The 23554-nt window shown below is 36.9% G+C and overlaps 1 protein-coding gene across 8 annotated transcripts in view; it reads right to left on the minus strand.

The window, feature by feature from the left end:
* Positions 1-23554, minus strand: part of tns1b (tensin 1b) — a 288631-nt gene that overhangs the window by 198959 nt on the left and 66118 nt on the right. Inside the window, exon 1 of one of the 8 annotated variants that reach the window (XM_067444487.1) lies at positions 12054-12264. The exons of the other annotated variants lie outside the window; for them this stretch is intronic. Coding sequence (XP_067300588.1) covers positions 12054-12134 — 81 coding nt within the window. The 5' untranslated portion in view covers positions 12135-12264. Of the gene's footprint in view, positions 1-12053; positions 12265-23554 lie in introns of those variants that run through there. 8 annotated transcript variants of the gene reach the window in all.

Below are 23554 nucleotides of genomic sequence, written 5' to 3' on the forward strand. Positions count from 1 at the left end.
ATGGAGTGGAGGTGGACATTTTAGGCCATGTCCACACTAATACGTTTTCATTTGAAAACGTATATTTTTCTCTCCGCAACTTGGATTTGCTCATGCGCAGTACGGGGATGTAAGCGTTTTCAGACGTTTTAGTGTAGATGAACATTTTTTGGAAAATGATTGAAAATGATAGTGTGGACGTGGAGTGTTTTTAGACAAAAACTCAGTTTTTATATTTATCCGGATTAGTGTAGACGTAGCCTTAAAGGCAGACTAACAGGTCTTTGAGGGTCAGGATTCCAGCTGATAGACAGGTGTTCAAATACTTATTTGCAGCTGTTCCATACAAATAAAAAGTTTAAAAAAAAATCATATATTGTGATTTCTGGATTTTTTTTTCTTTTAATTAAAAAAAGTCTCTCACAGTGGACTTGCATCTACGCTGACCGATTTCAGACCCCTCCATGATTTCTGATTGGGAGAACTTGCAAAACAGCAGGGTGTTCAAATACTTATTTTTCTCACTGTATTATAACAGTAATATTATATAAATATATATATATACACACACACACATATATATCCTGGCAATCACAGTCCCAGTTGTCTGGAGGTCTATCACTTAAAGCTCCCTAAAGTGGGCTGATATCCCATCATTCATGAGCTACACATGGCTGACAAGCCATGAATACTAGCTACTTATTTGTCACTTCTTACAATATCTCACAGACAAATGACTGCCTCCTGAACTCTGAGAATAGACACTTTAATCATAGTGCAAGAGCTGCAGTTACACACGATGCCCTACAGACACATTTATGGAACTCTAGATGGAGGCATCATGTGGAAACTGAAGTTCAAAGATTTTGTTTAAATGGAAAACAAATATTAAGAAATGTTCTCTTGAAGTTAAAAATCTTTTGGACCACAGTGTATAATGATAACTTTTATGACACAAACTTACCTAAATTAATTCAGTACTTTTGAGCATTCTATTAATAATTTAAAAAAAGTATTTTGACAGACAGGAAAAAAGAAATTCTAAAAATATAATTATAATAAGATAATTTCTGAAGGATCATATGACACTGAAGACTAGAGTAATGATGCTGAAAATTCTGCTTTGCATCACAGGTAATAAATTACATTTCAAAATATGTTAGAAGACAGTTATTTTAAAATTAAATACGCAATTTTACAGTATTTGTCATCAAAAAAATGCAGCCTTGGTAAGAATATGTGGTGGGACATTTTGGTAAGCCAAAAAAAGTGATGTCTCCACAAACCACCACAAGATAGTTAAGATGGGTAAATAAATAAAGATCATGAATAAAACAACTCCATCATAACCCTATTCTCTCTCTCTCTCTCTCTCTCTCTCTCTCTCTCTCTCTCTCTCTCTCTCTCTCTCTCTCTCTCTCTCTCTCTCTCTCTCTCTCTCTCTCTCTCTCTCTCTCTCTCTCTCTCTCTCTCTCTCTCTCTCTCTCTCTCTCTCTCTCTCTCTCTCTCTCTCTCTCTCTCTCTCTCTCAAGCTCGTGCTCTCCCTCTCTCCCTCTCCCTCTCCCTCTCCCTCTCCCTCTCCCTCTCCCTCTCCCTCTCCCTCTCCCTCTCCCTCTCCCTCTCCCTCTCCCTCTCCCTCTCCCTCTGGTCACCTGCTTTTCATTTAAGGGAAATTTCTCCTCAGGCATTCCATTTTTTCTCTGTTGTTCTCTCATCCCTCATCTAAACTAAAAGCATTTCAAAGAGGAGGATCCAGAAGTAGAAATTACTCACTCAATCTGACATTTAGAGTGAAGTATCTTCATATTCCAATTCATTTGCGACATCACTCCAAAACATCATTTTACATGCTCTAAAATTTTCACTAATAAATGTTATTCTAATGTAAATAATGATATAACTTTTTTTTTATTAATGTAAATATTGCTTTAAATGCTTTAAGCTACTGATCAACTGGTGCATAAATAAATTTATTTAAAAATGAAATGTAATTCAATATCACTAAATGTTAAACAAATATTATTATTAATTGTGATTATTTATAACAGTAGTTTGTTTATATAATAGTTTGTTTATATAATAGTTTGTTTATATAATGCGAATAGATATGTATGTGTGAATATAAAATATAAAATAAATTGATTAATCATCATAAATATATATGTAGAAGCTTTAAAGTATTAATGTGTGCACTGTAAAAGGACTACTTTTTTCAGACAATGCATTTTTTATAAACTATTCAAATTATATAAAATATTACAAACTTTGTATAAATAAATGACTCCTCAAATGAGAACATTCTCAGTTTTCCTCTATAAGGATAACTGTCATCCTGTTGTTCATAACAAAACAGCTCGTACATTTTTTGCATATACTGTAATTTTAGACTGTGAAGAAAAAGAGCAACATTTCACAAGACTGAACAGGCATTATTAGATCAGGAACATGCATCCAATTCTATTGCGCAACAAAAATGGTATTTTATGGCAAAAGCATGCTGAAGAAGAGTATCTTTATGAAAGCCATGTAAGGCAGCTAATGAAACATGAGAAGCACATACATCACCACATAAGACCACCAAATCTTTGCATGTTATCATGAATCAATCAGAACCTATGTTTATCAAAACCAAATAAAGTTCTTTTTCACAGGCTTCGATGACATGTATCCTTATGAAAATAAATATTGGATATTGTGCAATTCAGAAAAATAAATGAGGGCTATTAGAAGTCAAGCATTCTTCTATGTCTGTACAGAGTGGAACAGAGTTCACTGCCAGTAATTTACATCTCTCTGTAGAAAGTACAGTGTGCCACCTTAAATTGTGCCAATTACCATGATTCACACTGGGCTCAGAGGCCTGATAAGGAAACTAATACCAGATCTCCGCCAGCAAAGGGGCTGTAGACGCTCGCCTATAAATCACAGAGACTTCTAGTCCATGGTTTCACATACTGTTCAAAAGCCTCAGGCTCGTATGACCGCCAAACTTTCAAGCAATAATTCAACTTAAAATGGAAAAATTACCCTTGTGACATTCCAAACCACTTTGCTGTTAGTTTCTATTGTGTTTTCCCGTTTGTTTTATCTGTAGAACTCAAAAGAAGTATGGATGTCAAACTCCAAAAAGGACAAAAAAGCACCACATATGACACCAGAGGTACAGGTTATCAATGAAAAACAGATTACATTTCAGTTTGTTCATCACACAAAGAATCATGTGTCTTCAGAAGACTTGGAAAATGGTACACAAGTTATAAGGATAAAACATTTTGGGGGGGTTTGGATCAACATGTAGGTGAAAAAATATGAAGAGAAGTGCCGCTTGGGCACACTGTCCCTTTGTAGCACATAAACAATTACACCAAAAAGGTTTGGATCAACATGTAGGGGCAAAAATATGAAGAGAAGTGCCATTTTTGGGTGAACTGTCCCTTTAAGTGCAATGTAGCACCTGGTGGGACAGAGACAGATGTCCCAAGATTGAAACGAGGTCACAAAATCTGAATCACATGAACCAATATAGGACAGGCCAATAAGAGACAACACTTGGTCATTCTTCAGCAGCTAAAATAAGGTTCTTGGGACATAACCTGAACTGAGAGTCATATTTCTGATCCATAATTGAAATAGAGTTGGTCGTAATATACAAAGTTAAATATAAACAGTATGCCACAAGACTTTGGTGTATGGCTATGTTCAGCATGGAGTACTGTACAGGCTACGCTGATATTATTTCAGGACAAACGTTGTAAACCGTACTATGCTACACTGTTATCACATGACATGATTGATGGGCAATAAGTGATCCAGGACTTCTATGCATACAGAAAAGGGCATTAGTATGCTTTTCTGAAAAATATATTCCTTTACCTGAGCTGCTGGCTACAGTCAAATTGATTGAGAGACAACTGTAATCAAGGTGTTGACAAGTGGGATTGTGCAAGGGTGCAAGCTGACATGTAGACTGCAGTCAACTGATGGTTTTATTTAGCCTGGTCCTACCAGACTCTCATGCATTTCATTTGTATAATCATGTACATTTCATTTGTCTGGCCACTCTCCATTGACAAGCATTATCTTCCTTGAAGGCGGGTACTCTGTTGGCCACTCTGGATCTGCCGTAACCAATAGCTAACGTTTAGCCGTGACATACGTCATCTCCAGAGGTGTAGTGGTAAAAAAAGAGGTGGGTAAACTATAAATTCTGGGTGACTGCATCGTGGTCACGGTAAGGTGGGCCACTGCCTACAGCCCGATGCCTATGCCACTGCCTATGCAGCCCGATCTCACGGCAATTTGTACTAATTTTACGAGGTGGCTAATATGAGCACATACGAGAGAAAACACTAGAACATTCACATTAAACAAGCTGGAATCAAAGAATTTTACTTTTGTCTTAAAAAAAATACTCAAGCCGACTAATCGATTATCAAAATAGTTGTCGATTACAGTTTTTGCCAATTGCTAATGAGGCAGGTGCAGATTAACGACAGAAGGATGAATTTGGTGCCTATAACATATTTTAATTTAAAGAAAACTCAGTTTCTGTAATTAACAGAAGAAAGACAATATAAGTTGCACTGTGGTTTCCACAAGTGTAATGGCTGCCGACATTAATTTAACAGACGATTTTGCTAAACTAAAAAAAAAAAAAAAAAAAAAAATTTTTTCCATTTGAACACAAAATACACTGCATCTTTACAGCTTTTTTTTACAGGGTTTCGACATGCTCTCTACATTATACCAGCTGACTGTGATTAATTAATATCACAAAAATGTCCAGAGTGCCTCTTTGTCCACTTGAAAAGTGATTGAAAAGGTCAAAAACTGATTAAATGTACTACAAATGGATAATTATGTCATTTTGAAAATTGCTGGATATCCATTTTTGAATCTCGGTTGCGCGTCTTTCATGAATGATTCGTTCAATTTGAACGAATCTTTAATATGACTCGGGACTACCGAGTTGTCTCAGAGAGTGATTCATTCATTTTGTGTTGACCGTGCATGCGCATTACACAACATATCGGTTCTGATTCTGAATCGACAGGTGAGATCCGAGTCTTTTGTTCTTCCTGTCAGTCCCATAGAGACGGAAAGAGAAAAGATTAGTTCATTTTGCTGAACGAGACTCAAAGATCCGAGTCAATAAAATGATCCAAACTTCCCATTACTCACACTGACAGATGCAGCGCAATATGAAAGACTTCATCTATCTGTACAACAAACAACCAATGAAAATGAACAATATGAAACTAAAACGACATAAGATTAATTTATAATGGCTTAGGAACTGTAGACTATTTAGAGGTGGATAAACGCACTTTGGAGGTGGGTAAACGCTATTTCCGAATTTTGGGATGTGCGTAAATGACGTTTACGTCCGTTTAGCCTCCACTACATCCCTGGTCATCTCAAACCATAGACTGTAGCGCATGACATCATTGTCATCGTTCTCAGCCACTCCCTCTGTTCGCTGATTGGAACGGTTAAAAATTGACCTGAGAAAATTAGAGAATATACCGCAATCCAGGACCAAGAACTAAAGGAAAGTGAAAACTGAGCAGAAGTAGGAGCACGGAGCCAGGATAGGTTTTATTGGCTGCCTGCGAAAAATGTCTACTTTGGACCCAACCTCAGACCCTTTAGTTGTAGCTGAAGCCTGAAAGAGTTTGGTTTGTGTTGTCAAAATTTCAAGAAGCCGTTGCATTTGGTGCTGCAAAAGTAAATCCACACTTCATGCACTTCCAAAGGATGAGAACTCAGGCACAAATTGATACTGTATCGTTACGTTCAGATATGGTAATGGCCGTTTGGTTTCTGATGCACACTGTGCATCAGCGGTAGACCAATCACAACAAACTGGGCCATCTGACCAATTAGAGCAGAGCAGGCAAGCGGTAAGGACAAGTTTAAAAGTAAAGTTATAATATGTAACTTTAAAGTACTAATTTGTACCATTTAGAGGTACAAAGATCTACACTTTTGTACCTTAGGTACTGCCCCAGTGACAGCGCTGTGAGCAAGTTTAAAGAGACTAAATCCTTTATCAAACAATTTCAGAAACTGTGAGAAACGTGGTGGTGCTTCAATGTATATTATGAGGAAAATTAAAGTGTGTTTGGACCTTGGATGCATGCAAACCTGTTGTAGGAGACTTCTGAAACAAACTTAGCATAATGGGCCATGGACTAACACCAGTATGGACTAAAGAAAAGAGTAAAATATGATTAGTTATCTTCTAAGACCTTTCACAGCCAGGTCCATTTAGGAGGTCCAGCCACAGGTTTAAGAATCTCCACACCATCAGAAAAAAAATTGACAGTGCTGTCACTGGGGTTGTACCCTAAGATACAAAAGCAAAAAGGTACTAATGTGAACCCATTTAGGGGTACAAAGATGTACCTTTTCACTTTTGTACTTTAGGTTACTGCCCCAGTGACAGCATTGTGAGAGAGTACAGGTCACATTCTCTCTCTCATTGAGCAGCTCACCACTAAATACCTCATCATCTGCTCAATCACCTCTTCCGTCTCGAGGCCTCTGGTGTGATCCACTCATGCTGATGTGTGACTAACCACAGCACTCATTCCTGCAGTTCATTAAATGACAAGAAAAACACCACACTGCTACAGTCAAGTACAATGGCGAAGGACAGAGGGAGAACTAGGGTCTGCATTTTCAGATATGCAAACTCTTGTTTACGGAATAAACAAACCAGCTCAGATAGGACAAATTATATTTTGAAAATGAAAACCACCGGCCCTACTCACGCCAAGTGAGCACTCTCGAGGGAGTATTTGATACATCCTATTTGAAGCCATCCATACTGCCACTTTATTTTCAATCTGAATGTGACCCAAGTTGGTATAGTGTATACAGAGTGTCAAATTAGTGATGATTCTGCTTTTTAGAAGTCCTGCGAAGATCTTAAATACATTTCAAAGTAATTACGGATCAAATTAGATGTTAGTCTGAGTGGGCAATGGGGCAGAGCAGTGATTTCCCTTAAAACCACCAGACATTTGGTTCCACTCACAAAGACTAAGAAACAGTCCTGTTTATTTGAGATGCTCTGGTTGAGTATTGCTTATGAACTGCAAAGTGAACTCACATCAAATATGCCCCCTACTGAGACAAAACAAGAACGCAAATGAAGAATAATCAAGTAAAGTTTGACATGATGAAAACCACATGACTGCCCCTAGATAGGCCTCCCTCTAGAAATGCAGCCAAGACATTAATGAGTTTCTGATGAATTACAAAAACATCCTGTGCCTTACTACAGCTCCCCAAGTAACAAAAGTCTACCTCACAGATGACAAACCCACAGACCGTCCATTTACTGATCAAGCTTTGGACCAGGAGGGGGCAGGCCGTCAAGCTATCGAATCCGTAAGACTTTAGAACATGCAGCAAGACTTATCTCTGACAGATGCTGAAAAAGAAGAAGAATCAAAACTGGCAACTCAGCAAGACTGAGGATTAAGGGAAAGGGATAAAAAGAGACATGGGAACAAATCTGAGAGGATGACAGAATAATGGAGGGAAAGTGAGATATTAATAAGAAAACTAGGGGAGGTGATCAGGAGACATTCCAGAATCCAGTTCCATTGACAGCAGTGGATTAGCGAGAAGATCTGCCTGGTGAAGTGAACACGGGTCGGAGTCAGACTCGCGTCATAAATCATCAGAGAAGGTTAAATGGCTTTTAATGTACTCAGAGGGAAGGGGGACAACTCTCTCCGGACTGTCAGTTTAATTTTCCACACTGTGCTCTGATACAATGTCACACAAGGACTGCACAATATAGCTACAAAGATATAGTTATACTTTTCAGCCTTATACCTCTCAATATGTTTGTGAACCAATATTCTAATTTTAATATTTAAAGGAGTACTCCAGCACTGGAGAAGATGAATCTGTATTTAAACTGGGTCATTAATGTAGTAGAAAAGTGAAATCATTTTTTTAATTTGGTGCTTTCTAGACTGAGAAAAGACAGAAAATGTACTTTTGTCTCATGGGGATGAAAGACAACAATTCCCAGAATGCTTCGCTGCCCTACGAGACCACTCCCAAAGCCACCGCTACAAGATTACTGAATCACTTTCACTTTCCCACCACGACTGCATTCAATTTTATTAAATCAGTTCAGTTAGAGAACACACACTACAATTAAAAACTGAACGTGTCTGTTCAATATAATGTGATTTAGCCGCTGAGCGAGTGTCACAGCACAAACGCTGCAGGAGTCAGATTACATTGACAGTCATGGATGAGCTCGTGATGAGAGCTGAGGTAAACGCGACTGCGCTCGTGGCATAGATTCACAGCGCATGTTCATTCTGGCGCGTTTTCAGTTCACGCCTTTGGAAGCTTAACTTTCATAGGAATTAATTTGAGAAGTTGAAACACTCACTTTGCTCCGCCGGCCACACTGTTTACATGAATGCCTGCAGCTGCGAGCTGAGTGCTGTGAGTGCGATCCCACTCCCCTATGCGATTGAAAACGTGGAAATAGCTCCCTCTGCTGGCTGTAGTCTTTAGCCTGTGGCCAAAAATTCCTCCGATGACGCAAATTGACGATATTTGCATCATCGGAGGAACTTTTCCAGAAATAAAAACAGGGGGATATGAGACGGGGGAGCACAATCATTTGAATATACTCCAGGGTTTCTACTGATACAAAGCCATATGCTAATCGCTGAAGTAACCCTTTTAGAATTTGCTCTAAAATGTCTTAAAATTGTGATATAGGAAGAACCACTCATTCCTAAGTGCTGATAATGTTCAAAAACACAGCAAATATCGAATTAAAAATAAAGCACACTTTCCATCTAGACAATTTTTTAAATAAATCGTATGCACCAATTAAAAACATATATAAAAATTTACATCTAAATATATTTTTGCTAAAACATTTTATGAAAATTAACACAGAGACCTGCATTTAAGTGTGATAAATTAGACAAATTGTTGAATCAGAGTTTTGAATTGATTCCCTGAACTGAACTGACCCTACCAACAGAAGTTTTTATACTGAACTTTATGCTGCATTGATATCTGATCAAAATTGCCATAATTATGAGATAAAAACTGTTATTCATCATCTTCAGACATACTCATGTCAAAAAAGATCCATGTGCAATATTTTTTTACAACTGAGAAAACGCACAAAACAAGGAAAGATCAGGAAAATTATAGTCAGTGTTGCAATACCTGCAAAATCATCACTAATACACACGCACACATACATTGTTTAGATCTAATGCACACAAAAACCCTGAAAACATGCACAACCTTTTGCAGACACGTGTCTAGAAGTACATGCAGAACTGTGGCTGATCCATTATGAAGGCAAACCAGATGTTCTAATTTTGAATTTGCCAAAATTATAGGGGCCCCTCACAGGCAGCTTTGATAGAAGGATGAAGAGCTTGTAGAGCATGAGGTCATTAAAGTGGAATTCAAAAGCCAACAATGATGAAAAGTGCAAGAGTAAATCATATGCCGAGTGACTTCAAAGACCACAGACTCATTAGTCAGAGAAATCAAAGGTGACCTACTAGACTGTAAGTGCACAGAGAGGAAGGAATATTTACCTGAATCTTAATGTTATAAACAAATTTTTTACAAATTTTTTATAAACAAACAATTTACATTGTTAGAAATGTTCTGTGCGGGTGCACAGCCAGAGGATCTGCAAACCAGTAGAAAAAACTATAAATAAATAAATAAAAAGAATGAACTAATTAATTAAACAAAATAGGCTAACAAATAAATAAATAAATAAATAAATAAATAAATAAATAAATAAATAAATAAATAATGTGCAGAATTGTTCCAGACTGGCCACTGCACCACATCAGCCACTTTCACAATGTACAGGGCAACTTGTTTGCTGCTTATTGATCTGGAGTGTTAATGGACATTGATCACTGCACTAAGCTCTTTGACCTCTCAGGCAGCTCAAGATGCGTCAATATTTGTATTGGCTGAGTGGCAGAGAGTGTGTGTAAGCAACACCTTGTCTCAGAGGTCTTTATGCAAGACACAACATTTTCCAGAGTGCAAAACATTAAGCGTTTAATTTCCTTGACAAACGCACATGTTCATCCAACCTTAGCAAGTTTAAAATTAAATAAGTCTTTCACTAACTTTTTCTGCCTCTACAACAACTTTCCTTTTCAGAGTTCCATCTGACAACCTGATACCATTTAGATAACAACCTCTTTTCACGATCCAATCAATTACCAATGGATAAATCTTTTTCTCACTGAATATTTCGTTTCAGTTGTAAATGTATTATATTACGGAAGTAAAATGAGCTTTGAATAGCTCTTAGAATTGACTGTAATTTCTTGGTAACGCTTTACAGTAAGATACAATAAAAGCTGTAAATAATGTATATTGTTAGGTCATTATACCAAATGCATTAACTGAAGTTAACATATTTAATCTTATTAAAGCATTAACAATATTTTTTCCTGCGATCAAACCTTCAATTTTAACAAACCTTAATTTCGAAATATTTTCGGATACATTTTCGAACAAGAGACTGTCCAGCCCGGCTAGTCCTAAAAGTCCCAGACAGGTCATTTATAATTCAGAGTTTGGAGGAAGTGCATTCTGAGCTTTTAGGTATTGGATGTTGCTCTTTTTCTGCTTTTTTTCCCCTCTGCTAACATCAGGACAGGTTTCTTTTCAGAGAAGTACACGTCTTTCCATTCACAATGTCATCTCTCCTCAGCAGGTAATCAAACCATGCCAAGTATAGAGTTTGGGCCCAGGGATTCCGTTTTGGATGCTGCTAGCAAATAAATCACATCTGCCTCATTCCCGAACGGCTGTTTCCCGCATCTTCTCGCCGTATATGATGACATCTACAGCTGTAGACAGAGTCCTCGTCCCTGTAAAGCCCATTCCACCAGAGCCAGTGCAACAGGACGGCACAATCACAGTCTGAAAGGAAGACTGAAAGGCTCCCACTATATTCAAAAAGTTCCAGAGCTTTAGGAGGATTTGGGATCTTTTTCCACTCCATTCACTGAAGCAGAATGCTAATTAAGAGACCAGAGAGGTCAGAATGTGTGAATATCCAAAGAGAAAAAGGGGGGACACAACCATTGCCCAAGTGCCAGTTAAAAAAAATAGTTCACCCAAAAATGACAACGCTGTCATCGTTTACTCACCCATCGGAATGTCCAAGCTGCTCATTTCCATACAAGGAAAGTGGATGGTAATTCATTCCATCAAGCTCCAAAAAAATACACAAATAATGAAAGTTTTAGGAGACATAAAAATGGGCACAAACGAGGAATTGTTGAAATATAGCGAAGTATGCAGAATTAAAAGCAATGTGAGAATTGGATGAGAGATATTCAAGTTTAAAATTGGATTTCAACTTTTGTTTCTCAATCTGTGCAATCTTTTCCAAAGCCAAATTATCTGCTCTATAAATGAACAATTTCAAGCATTCCAACGTTCCTCTGGATCCCTAAACATCACAAGTGAAATCTCCTTTATTTCTCAAATGTTTCTCCTATACAAAACAGTTAAATGAAGAAGAACAAATTCAGAATTGTGATGAAGTCACCTGCTTCTCACATTTAAATAGAGATATAGAATCAATGCAAGAATTGGATGAGAAACAGTTGAGTTCATCTTCAGAATTTGGTATCTTTGGGAACCTTATTCCTCTAGAAACAAGACCATCATCTATAACGTAATCACTTTTGGAGCTCTGCAGTGTCATCCAATGTCATTGCATGGAAAAGAGCAGCTTGGACATTCTTCCACAACCATTCTAGCATGAATTTTCTTTTGGCATTTCAAGGATGTGAACAAATTGTGACAAAATGCTTTCCTTCAAAACACAACATAACGCAAGAGGCTAGTGAACAGCCAGAAAATTCATCCATTTGCGCCAAAACAGTAAAAATGTGACACGCACAATAAAACAAGCAGCCCTTTGCGCCAGCAGTGATCTCATTTATCGAATTATCCTGGAAAATTCTCTCTCCCCCAATCCCACCTGCCCCAGTCAAGTGGACTGACCCACAGCTCACCCAGAACATGCAGGACAGGCAGACCCAGGTGCGTGAGCGGCCGGCCAGTGCGGCTGGCAAGTTGAGAGAAATGGATGGCATCACGAGATCAGGCTGTCGGCTTTCTCTCTTCAGGATCCTGCAGAGAACACATAACTATTCCACACGCTGGTCCCACAATGCTCCACAGATCCATGACATGCTGAGGAGAGCTGCATCAACTGCCGCTGCTGTCCTCCTCGCCGCACACTTATTCCAGGAGCCCTCCCTCCGTCTCTCTCTCTCTCTCTCTCTCTCTCTCTCTCTCTCTCTCTCTTTTGGGGTCATGTATAGCTCGGCTCCACAGGAGAGAGGGGGAGGTGACTGAGAGCCTCTTTATTTCTCCCCACTGCTCTCCTTGTCGGCTTTAGCCCCTCCTCTCTCCGTGTCTCTCTCTTCAGTCTTACTTTCATTCATATCTTCCACCCCCTGCTTTCCTCTCTAACCTCCCCCCATGAGCAGACTCTCTCAAAGTGTGCTCACTCGTTCTCATCTCAAACCCCTCTAGCTTATCCTGGAGTCACACATACCCACAGGAAAGAAGGATATATGAATGGCTCAATCGTTTCTCCTTGATTGAGTCACCTGTATCTCAAGATTCAGGAAAAGACTCTGTAATGTCCGGTTTCCAGAGTTTCAGATAAAAGAAGAGATCTCAACAACATTGCCAACAGAGTCAAAAGACTGAGATGTGAATATGATCTGAGCTGAACGAAAGACTTTCAATACCATTCATATTCATTTTAAAGCAGAAAACTCTTAATGCATACCAACAATTGTCTCATTTCTGTTCTGCAGAAGAAATATCTGAGACATCTTTGCGAACTCCATTATGACTTCTGTAGAGCAATGTCTGAGACATACATTGTTCCTCTGGGAACCTAGTAAAGAACAACCATGAGATTAAATGGACAGCAAATTAATAATTTAGCTTCTCAGTTTTTTTTTTACAATCCTACATGTCACCTCTAGAGATTCTGAAGAAATCTCAACAACTGTGCTCAGATCTGACAAGGTAAAGTCTAAAATCAAAAGTCAAAGATCTCAAAATGAACTCAAACATTTCTCATCAGATTCTTTCAAGACTATATCAAAGTTTTTTTTTTTTTTACTATGCAACATCTAAGTTAATACTTAAATTATACATCATTATAAACTCCTTTAAGAGAAATACCTGAGAAATTCACCGATTTGAAAGAAGTTACAAATGAAATAATACATACATAGACATACAAATAAACTATAGTCTCATGTGTCTTTTTATATGTCTCCTAAGGAATTCTAAGAGAAACTAAATCGATTTTTAAACAACACATGATTGAGGACTCCATAAGCCTGGAAAGAGCAACCTCTGAGGAATGAGTTTTTTTCCTCTGGGTCTGTAAAACTTCTTTAATGTCACGGCTACATGTCTCTGCCCCAGATATCAGTGAGGCTGCGAGCGCGTTGCTTTTCTGGGCCATCAAACACACAGCATCCCAAACAGCAAACAGAGCAGAGCTGAGAGATTCATTACAGTCACATCAAACCTTCACTGGCCTGCTGGAGGGGAAGGTGGTCTCTCTGTGGGTGTCTCTCTGTCTCCAGATAATGTCTGTAATCCCTTGGCATTTCCTCCTCATCACACTGATGAGATGAAACCCCTTCTGGGGTCAGATTTGTTTGGTTTCACAGACATTTACCCTGTCCATCATGGCACACATTTGTAATTAGGGGTTGCATTAGCCACAGCCAAGCTAATTCAGGCAGTCAGGGTGCACAAAAATGCCTGTAAACATGATAAATGTCTAGCATGGTAAATATTTAAGCTTCAGAAACTCTCCTGAGAAAGTATTTCATGCTAACAACAAAGGGTAGAGGTGAATCACACAAGTTTCACAGCATGACGGTTACTATCTACACACAAAGTGATAATGGCTTATGACAAAGCTCAAAATGTATTTTCCAAAGTGTACCACTTTGTTATTTTAGCACTCAGTAGCAAGTAGACTATATATCCACAAGCAGAACTAGGTTACACTTTATTTTAAGGTGTCATTGTAACAGTGTAATTATATATTTAATTACTGATTATGAATCAACATGTACTTACTATATTAGTTAGGGTAGGATTAGGATTTGGTTGAGGGTTAGTTGCATGTAATTATGCATCATTTACTGTTATTACTATGGTAGGTACATGTAACATACGTAACAAGGACACTGTAAAATAAAGTGTTACCCAGAACTATAAACTCTTTGTATAAAAGCTATGAATAAACAAAACAAATAACATTTTCAATTGGGTGGTTATTGATTAACTAATATTAAGCGATTTAAAGATTTAGATACATTTTAAAGGTGTCATGAACTGGCTTTTTAAAAAAAAATTATACTATTGTCTGAGGTCAGCTAATGACATTTGTGTGGTTTTTACATTCAAAAACATAATAACTAAGTAATAGGCTATTTTCTACACTGGTTCAAAGGCTCTCTCCTGAAAGCTGGGTTTTGATGGCCGTGACGCACTGGAGACTTGAGCCCACGGCTAGGATTGGATAAGATTTGCATATTTAATGAGCTTCAGCTCCCCTGTCAGTTCAGTTCACATGAGGGAGGGATTGAAAAACACGTTTTACTCACATAAGTGTGTTGCACCATTCCTGTCCGATCCAATATAGAAGAAACAGCATTGTGTTTTAATTAGGCCCGGGACTTTAACACGTTAATTAAGATTAATTTAAAAAAAAAAAATCAATAAATGAGTCTCGACGGACCGATTATACTGGAACACCAACTAGCGTTCACGAGTGACGACAACAACAAACCATAGTGAACATGAACAAAGAAGCTGATGAGAGCGCTTTGCTTGGCCCCGTGGATGGGAAATTTTGTTTTAAAAAACGAAAGGATGGAAGCGTCGTCAAGAGCATGGTTGTGTGCAAGCTATACAACAAGGAATTTGGGTATTACCGCAGCACATCGAGCCTCAAATATCACAAATATGCTTTTGCTACACTTAATGGCAAACATTGCACTGGTCTGCTGGACTAAAATAAATAAACAATATTTTGTTGTTTAAGCTTATGTATTCAGTCATTATTCAATGGTATACTAAAAATACATGTGAAAAATGACTTCTCATTGTTCTCAGGTCAAATATTTATATGCAATTAAAATGTGATTAATTTCGATTAATTAATTACAAAGCCTCGGCCCTAGAGTCCCGGCCCTAGTTTTAATCTCAATATGTCTGCAAATCCAGCACGATCTGAGACTTGTTTAAAAACGATTCCGCAGTGAAATGAAGCGAACACACATCTTCCCCACGTGAGCTGGAACTTTATTAAAAATAAATGAAGTATCACACATTCCTAATATTATGATCCGAAGGAAGCTTATGCATCGACTGTGTTCTTCCACAAAATCTTACTATCTTCTTCGGCATGTTTATTGCTGCTGGCTAGCGTGATCTGAACAGCTCCATGAGTCGGTGGGCGGGGCTTCTGGATTAGACGAGCTTATTATTCAGTAGGCGGTGTTTCGTCACTCGATGACGTCAAGATGCGAACACGATCTTTTTCTGGGTCTGGTGTCTATAAAAGCTTTTCTTTGACTAACAATGAAGATTTCAGCTCAGAAACTTACAGGATATTCTTATATTACCATGACCTTTTATATATCAAAAGCTCAAGAGAAAGTTGATTTCTCAATTCATCACCCCTTTAAATTCAAAAACAGCTAGATAGAGTGAAAAAAGCAGGGTATGTTTTAAAAAGATGTTACAGATGAATGTAAAAATAACTTTGAGAAGTCTCAAACATAGTTCAAGACACGGCATAAGTGGACAAACCCTTTTTACAAAAAAATAAAATAATTAATTATTTATATATAATAATTATTCAATTAAATTATAACATGTTGATAATTATAAACATTACACTCTAAAAAATTCTGAGTAAAAAACAACCCAATGTTGGGTCAAATATGGACTAACCCAGCGATTGTGTTGTCTTAAGCAAATATTTAACCCAACCATGGGATTAAAACAACCCAATCGCTGGGTTAAAACAACCCAATTGCTGGGTTAGTCCATATTTGATCCAACATTGGGTTAAAACAACCCAGCATTTTTTAGAGTGTACAAAATTAAATATAACAATAATTATAATTATTAATAATAAATCTAGATTATTACTATTTGACTAGGGGTCCGAGAGTGGGAATTCTTCATACCTCGTTTAATATATCCAAGATGATTTGACAGATGCTAGATATTCTAATTGTGATAACTGATCTCTGGCTAATTTGGTTCTTCAAACTAATTTGTGGATTGTATTTAAATATCTGGATTAAGTTATCAGAGATCACTGCACGTTCTTCCTGTGTTTACTGAAGAGGGCAGACGAATCGATACTCGATACATTAAGACATCATATAATTAAAAAAGACACCTGATGAAAAACATGACGAATATTATCCGTCATCATGGCTCAGATTAATTGTACAGCATGTGTGTAAATAAAATAAAATAAACATAGGATTCCATTCATTATGCTAAGCTAAGATAGCGGCGACCCTGGCAAACAAAAAATGCATTTGCCCACATATCTATATGTAGGAAAGAAGTTGAATAAGCTCTATTTCTAAAAACAGTGGAGTCAAATTGTCAACAATTAAATCCAGCTGACTGCGTTAGTGACGTGTGAAGAACGGACAGGTGTTTGTCATAATGATCGATCAATTGTTGGTTAACAACTGATCACGGTGGTATAATTATATATCTAAACCAGGCTGCTTTTGTAGCAACAATTCATTTAATTATCTTCCCAGCCCTACATGGCACATGAGTTTGTTGCCTTTTCTTGTCTTTAAACTGCAAAATAGACCAGAGTTTTTGCAGGCAGTCAAACGTAGCTATATAAGAAAGGTTTACAAAAGCCGATGAGACAAATATCCACTTTTATGGACCGTAGAGGAATCATGCACAACCACCTGCGAGATGTATTTCAATAATGACGTCTCATTCTTACGGTTCACTGCGTCTGACCGATGCCTCTATACGCTCGCTAATGTCTCTGAGGTTTAGGCAAGAAGCCAGATGATGGGACAGAAATACGCGCAGGATTAGTCCCAGTTTGATTAACTTTGTCACAAGGAAAACCACCAGTTCCCCAAAGCGCCTCAAACACAGAGGCTGTAAAAGCATCCATTTTTATTCTTCAAGCAGATCAATCCCTTTATGAGTTCCGCTCTGGTCAATAGACCGGCTAAATATACACACACCGAACGGTTCTGATGCGCTTTCACACGGCTCTATTTCGAGAACATGAATCAGATGAGAAGCAATACAATATAGGAAATAATATCCGGCCTCAGATGCAGCGCATTAGAGGAGATTGGGGTCAAAACAGAGAGAAAAGGGATGATCTGAAGAGCCTTTCTTTACAGAAACTTGAACACAGCTGAAGCTACAGTAATGAAATGTACTGCTGGATGATGATATGGAAATTCACAATGCATATCCAATGATCCAGTGACGTTTTAACATTGTCTGTGACTCAAACTTGAGTAGTGAAAATTGCAAAATTACAATTGATAAGTTTGATTAATTTGCATGAATCAATTTGAATCCAGTAAAAAAATGATTCATTGAGTCAATGATTCACATGCATTAAATGTTTTGAAGTGATGTAAAAAAAAATATATATAAAAAAATAAAAAAAAACTTTACAATTACAACCTACACAATGACACAAAACAAAAGTGGCACTTCAGAGAGAAAAAAAACTATTTATTTATAATATATATCTGGGAATAACTCACTTTATGCAATATACCCCACTGCCATTCAAAAGTTTGGGTTTGACTTATGTTCACCAAGGCTGTATGTATTTGGTTAAAAATAAAATAAAAAGCAGTAATATTGCAAGATATTATACAAATTTAAAACATATTTTTAATACATTTTAAAATGTAATTTATTCCTGTGATCAAAGCTGAATGTTCAGCATCATTACTCCAGTTTTCAGCATCACATGATCCTTCAGAAATCATTCATATAAAAAAAACTATAAAAAAAACAAGGGGAACATTATGCAAGTGATGTGACAAGTCTCACACAATACGCAGGGTTTCAATACACAAGTACAAAGAAAACAAATAGAATAGGTAAGAGCTTGTCTTAATTGGTCAGGTGCTGCTGGAAAAGATGTGTTATGTGACACTGAAGACTGGAGTAATGATTGAGTGTGTGTGTGTGTGTGTGTGTGTGTGTGTGTGCATGCGTGCGTATAGAGTCAAACCAAAAATAGACCAAATACAAATTTTTACTAGTGTGTATAGTTAATTTATGTAAGTGAGAATAGCAAAATTAAGTAAACTGTGACATATTATTCACATTTGGGACCAAAATTATTCAGACACTTTGACCTGACCATGTGTTTTCTTTAATTGCAAATGCAACCTTTTACACGACAGACAGCTAAAGTTAACAGCTGCAGCTGATTGGTTGATTATAATTTATTACATACCCTTCTATCAAAGTTATCTGACATTATGAAGATGCATTTGTGCTGCCACAGCTTAACTCTGATCTCTTGTCATATTTTATTACCATTTTCAATAAACTATGATAAGGTGAGAAAATGTTGAAGGTGCCTGAATACATTTTGGTTTGGTTGTATATAACGCACACATTTATTTATATGGCTGCATCATGGATTTCAAGGCCTTCCTGGTTCCTGGGTGAAATTATCTTATTCTCAAGTCAAGACATAGCATGCAGTGTATTACCTGAACACACTCACAGAGCGTACAGAATCACTCCAAAACCCTCACTAGCGCTCTTAGAAGCAACCAACATCTACACTATCTCAGGCCAGGAAAACAATATAAATAGCAACCTGTCTTTACTGTAATAGCAAGCTCTGCAATGGAAATATGAGAACGTAATTCAAGCTGCCCACAACAGTCCACAGGTGCCTGCACAAATGTCTAGTATGACCAGCCGTCCTATAGTTTACATGACATATTTGCAGTTTCATAAAGTAAAACATGAAAATGTGCCTTGGATTGAGGTGTTAGGCTCACTAACCAAAAATAAACTACCATCAAAGTCTCTTAGCTGGAAGCAGGACGAAACAAAAATGGCTTTTCAACAACATCCAAGAAACCATTCCTTCACACAACACATTAAAATTGTATTTTAAAATTGTTGTATGGGGGACTAAATGTTATGCTTTTTTATTTGATTATTAGATTAAAGGAACACGCCGACTTTTGGGGACTCTAGCTTATTCGCCGTATCCCGAGTTAGATAAATCCATACATGTAAGTCAATTTTATTTTTGTAGCACATTTAAACATAGCAAAGCTATCCAAAGTGGTGTACAGAGTAAAGACAAAATACAGACTAAAATGCAGAGGTGAAAAGAGTAACAAAATATTCTACTCAAGTAAAAGTACTGTTACTTTAATGAAATTTTACTTAAGTACAAGTAAAATTACTGGTCTAAAAATTTACTAAAGTAAAAGTAAAAAGTAGCTCATTTAAAATCTACTCAGAGTAAAAGTTACTAAGTTACTTTTTTAACAGTGGGGGATTCTCCCCTGTAGGGCTGTGATAGGATGAGATTTTCACGATATGACAACTATCTCAGAAAACATCAGGCTATTAAGCAATTATTTAATAAATAAACTGTACCTATTATTAAATTATGGTTATTATCACTAGTTAAAATTATGTTAAATGAATGAAGATGATTGGTCTTTTGTTTTTGTTTTTGGTTGAACAAATGCTTTATTATAACAAACTTAAAACCATTTGTTTGTTTTGTTTATTAAAATGTATATAAAATGTACATAAATTTTACATAAAATTGCAAAATTACATAACATTTCTCCCGCGTCCCGCACCCTCTATTCAATACAGTCATTTCCGGATCACGTTTTCTTTCCTCCCCTATTTGCATTAATGATTTATTTTTACTCAGTAACAGATGTGGTTTAAAATGTAGCGAAGTACAATACTTCAATCAAAATGTACTTAAGTAAAAGTAAAATTACAGATTTTTAAAACTACTTAAAAAAGTAGAAGTACACAGAAAAACTACTCAATTACAATAACGCAAGTAAATGTAATTCGTTACTTTCCACCTCTGCTAAAATGATAGAATAAAATAGAATAATATATAATTAAAAAAAATGAAATGTGTCTTATATTCTAGCCACAAATGTAAATGTAAAAATTTACAAAAATGACATTTGTTGTTTTCTGCATTTGTTTATTTTTAAAATCTGTGTAAATACAATGCACAGAAAGAAGGTCGAAATACACTAGACTTAAACTAAAGATGTACAACAACTAGACAGACAGTTTCTCTAAAATAAATCTCTTTACTACTGTTATGGCAATCATTGTTTCAGACAAAGAACAAAAAAAAAAATGCTCATACTATATCTCTTCAGGTTGTGATGTATTGTAAATCACTGAGGGGAAGAAGAGGTCACCACAAAGACACAGATTAGCACAGTCAACATGCCACTTTACAGCTTTACACAGTCAGATAAGAGCGGTGGAGAGGAAACGCTCTGCCACAGTATATGAGCCTGCAGAAGTGATTATAGTAACCTGTGTCTATAGAGCGTAAAAGAAGGACTCCTGTACATTTCTGAGTCATCTGAGAGGACGAGAGCTGCCAGGGTGACCCCTAGTGTCTATGATGAGAACTGGGAAAGAACAAGCTCAGATGGCATTGAAATGAGGCTTCTCACATTCTACTCATTCTACCTTAGCAACTGATTACAGCCAGATGTATGATCAAACAAGCTTCTATGGGTGCTTTTAGTTTTAAAAAGAAATTATGTAAAATATGGTCAAACATTTGGTATAAAACTGGGTTAAAAATTAGGCACTTTTAACAGTTAACATGTATAACATCAGCACAGACATGGTCAATTAAATCATTAAATTAATACTTTTAATGATTTTATTCAGTATAATAATGATGCATTAAACTCAAATTTACAATATAAGACGGATTTCTGAAGGATCATGTGAAGACTGGAGTTATGATGCTGAAAGTGCAGCTTTGCGTCACAGAAATAAATTAAATTGTAAAATAAATTTAAACAGAAAACGGTAGCTTTAAACTTTAATAATATTTCACAACATATCAAAAAAATTTAATCTTTTTACTGCACATTTTTATTTCTTTATTTAAAGAAAAATAGAAGATATGCTCAGCATTGTCACACTTCCTTTCAGGAATAATATAAAATATTTTTACCACTTTATGAGTGCAAAATCAGCTTAACTCAAAGCAAACCATCTGAACTCTGACATCATGAGAACCAAAAGCTCTAGTGTGAAAATGCCCTTAAACTGAGATAAAAATGTCAACTGTCACACCAAAAGACAAAGTGAATCAAGGCTGACAGACAGAGCATCAGAGCACTGAAGATAATCTGAGTGACCGACACTGGAGGAGGAGCCTGAAGAACACAGCATAATCAAACCCATCGCAGCTCTGCATCAACACGCCGTCGACCTTCAGCAAAGATAAATCACAAGCATTATGCGTACTGCCTCCATTATGGAAATAAAGCTTTCTCTTGCTTTCGTTCTCTCCGAGCGGATAGTCTGTGTCAAATGGGGTCGAGTACAGACTGGGGACCGTTCAGACTGAGATGGAGCGATTGCTTTTTAGCTAGAGGACAGGGATCAGGATGAAAGGAGTGGAGGAAGGAAGGAAGGAAATATGGGAGGACAGGAAAGGAGGAGAGCAGGGCTGGGTAGTAGAAATGCAACATCCAGTAGAGAGTTTGCAATCGTGTTAGATATATTTGCGAGGATAGGACTGTTTTATGTTATTTGCATGTGAGCGCAGCAAAGAACTGCATACACTGCTTTTCTCCATCTTATTTACATTTACATTTACATTTATGCATTTGGCAGACGCTTTTATCCAAAGCGACTTACATTGCATTCAAGGCACACATTTTTACATTATTGTAATTTCTTGCTTTCCCTGAGAATCGAACCCATGACCTTGGCAGTGCTAGCGCCACGCTCTACTAGTTGAGCTGCAGGAAAGCATCTCAAATGTTTTAGGCTAATATTTTATTTTCAATTTTTTTGTGAGCTACCAATTCAGTGCATCTCTAATATTATACTGTAAAAAGTTTGTTAAAGGGATAGTTCACCCAAAAATGAAAATAATGTCATAATTTACTCACCCTCAAGTTGTTTCCAAACCGGTATGAGTTTCTTTTTTTTTAAAGATATTTTGAAGAAAGTTGGTAGCCATTGACTTTCAGTTTTCCTACTATGGAAGTCGATGGCTAACGTCAACTGTCTAGTTAGGGAAGGGAATCTTTAGGCACCTCACGAGCCAATCCGATCCTAAATCTGGGACTCACGATCCGATACAAAACGATTCTTAATCTAGGCCTACTAATTCATTTTTTAAAGTTTACTTGAAAATCTTAAAAAATAAAAAAAATAAAAAATAATGTAATTACATATGTAAGTATTTTTTTAAATAGTTACAAATAAAATAGTTAATAAAAATAGTTGTCCATGTAAAGAATTTTAAACTGTATAACTTAATAAAATCAAGTAAATAATAAAGAGGGACAAAAATTAAACATATTTCAAGCAATAAACAAAGAGTGCTTTCAGCATCTGAATGTTTTCCATTCAAGAGCTGAGAGTGATTATTCTCTTTCACAGCTTTACTGGTTATTGCTGTAGAGGACATCAGCAGGAGATCTAATAAGCTGCATTCACTAATACACAGATCTCTTTTGAAATACAATAATATTTGGTTTGTCCTGTCCGTTTAATCCCTTAACACATAACTGACTGTCTTTCCACTACATTCAACCACTTACATGGAGTTGCGTACAGCCACATGCCCAAGCGTCTTAAAGTGTGTGTACTAATATGACTTAAATGATGCCTTTGTAGAGCATTTTGCCTTTAGCGAGCGAGATGCGCACTGCAAGCAAACTGTGTATTGTGCAATGAAGCCTGTGCAAGTCCTTCACATTCTCTGAATTGATCCAGAATCAGTGGAGAGAGAATACGAATGCAACAATCGATTTATTATCCCACCACTACTGGTTAACAATGATTAATGATTTATGGTTTAATGATTCTTACAGAGATTATTAGAGTACATTTTACAAGAAAATACTATAGGCTCTATTTTATTTATCTAAGCGTAGGGTCTGAACCGCATGGCACAGGTGCACTTAGGCCATGTCCCAATCCTCTTTTGTTTAACGACGGTAAAAACAGTCAGTACACCAGTCACATGGTCAAAAAGGGTTGTCCCTATTCTCTTATTGGGTCATGGGTGTGTGTTTGGTCATAACGTGCAATAAACCAATCAGAGTCTCATCTCCCATTCCCTTTAAAATACTGCGCTATTGACTGTAGAGCAGGTTTTTGTTGGTCAATGGTGCAGTAATTTTCAATTGCCTCAAAATAGCAACAT

This window comes from Pseudorasbora parva, chromosome 5 (assembly GCF_024679245.1).
Source record: "Pseudorasbora parva isolate DD20220531a chromosome 5, ASM2467924v1, whole genome shotgun sequence".
Lineage (NCBI taxonomy): Eukaryota > Metazoa > Chordata > Actinopteri > Cypriniformes > Gobionidae > Pseudorasbora > Pseudorasbora parva.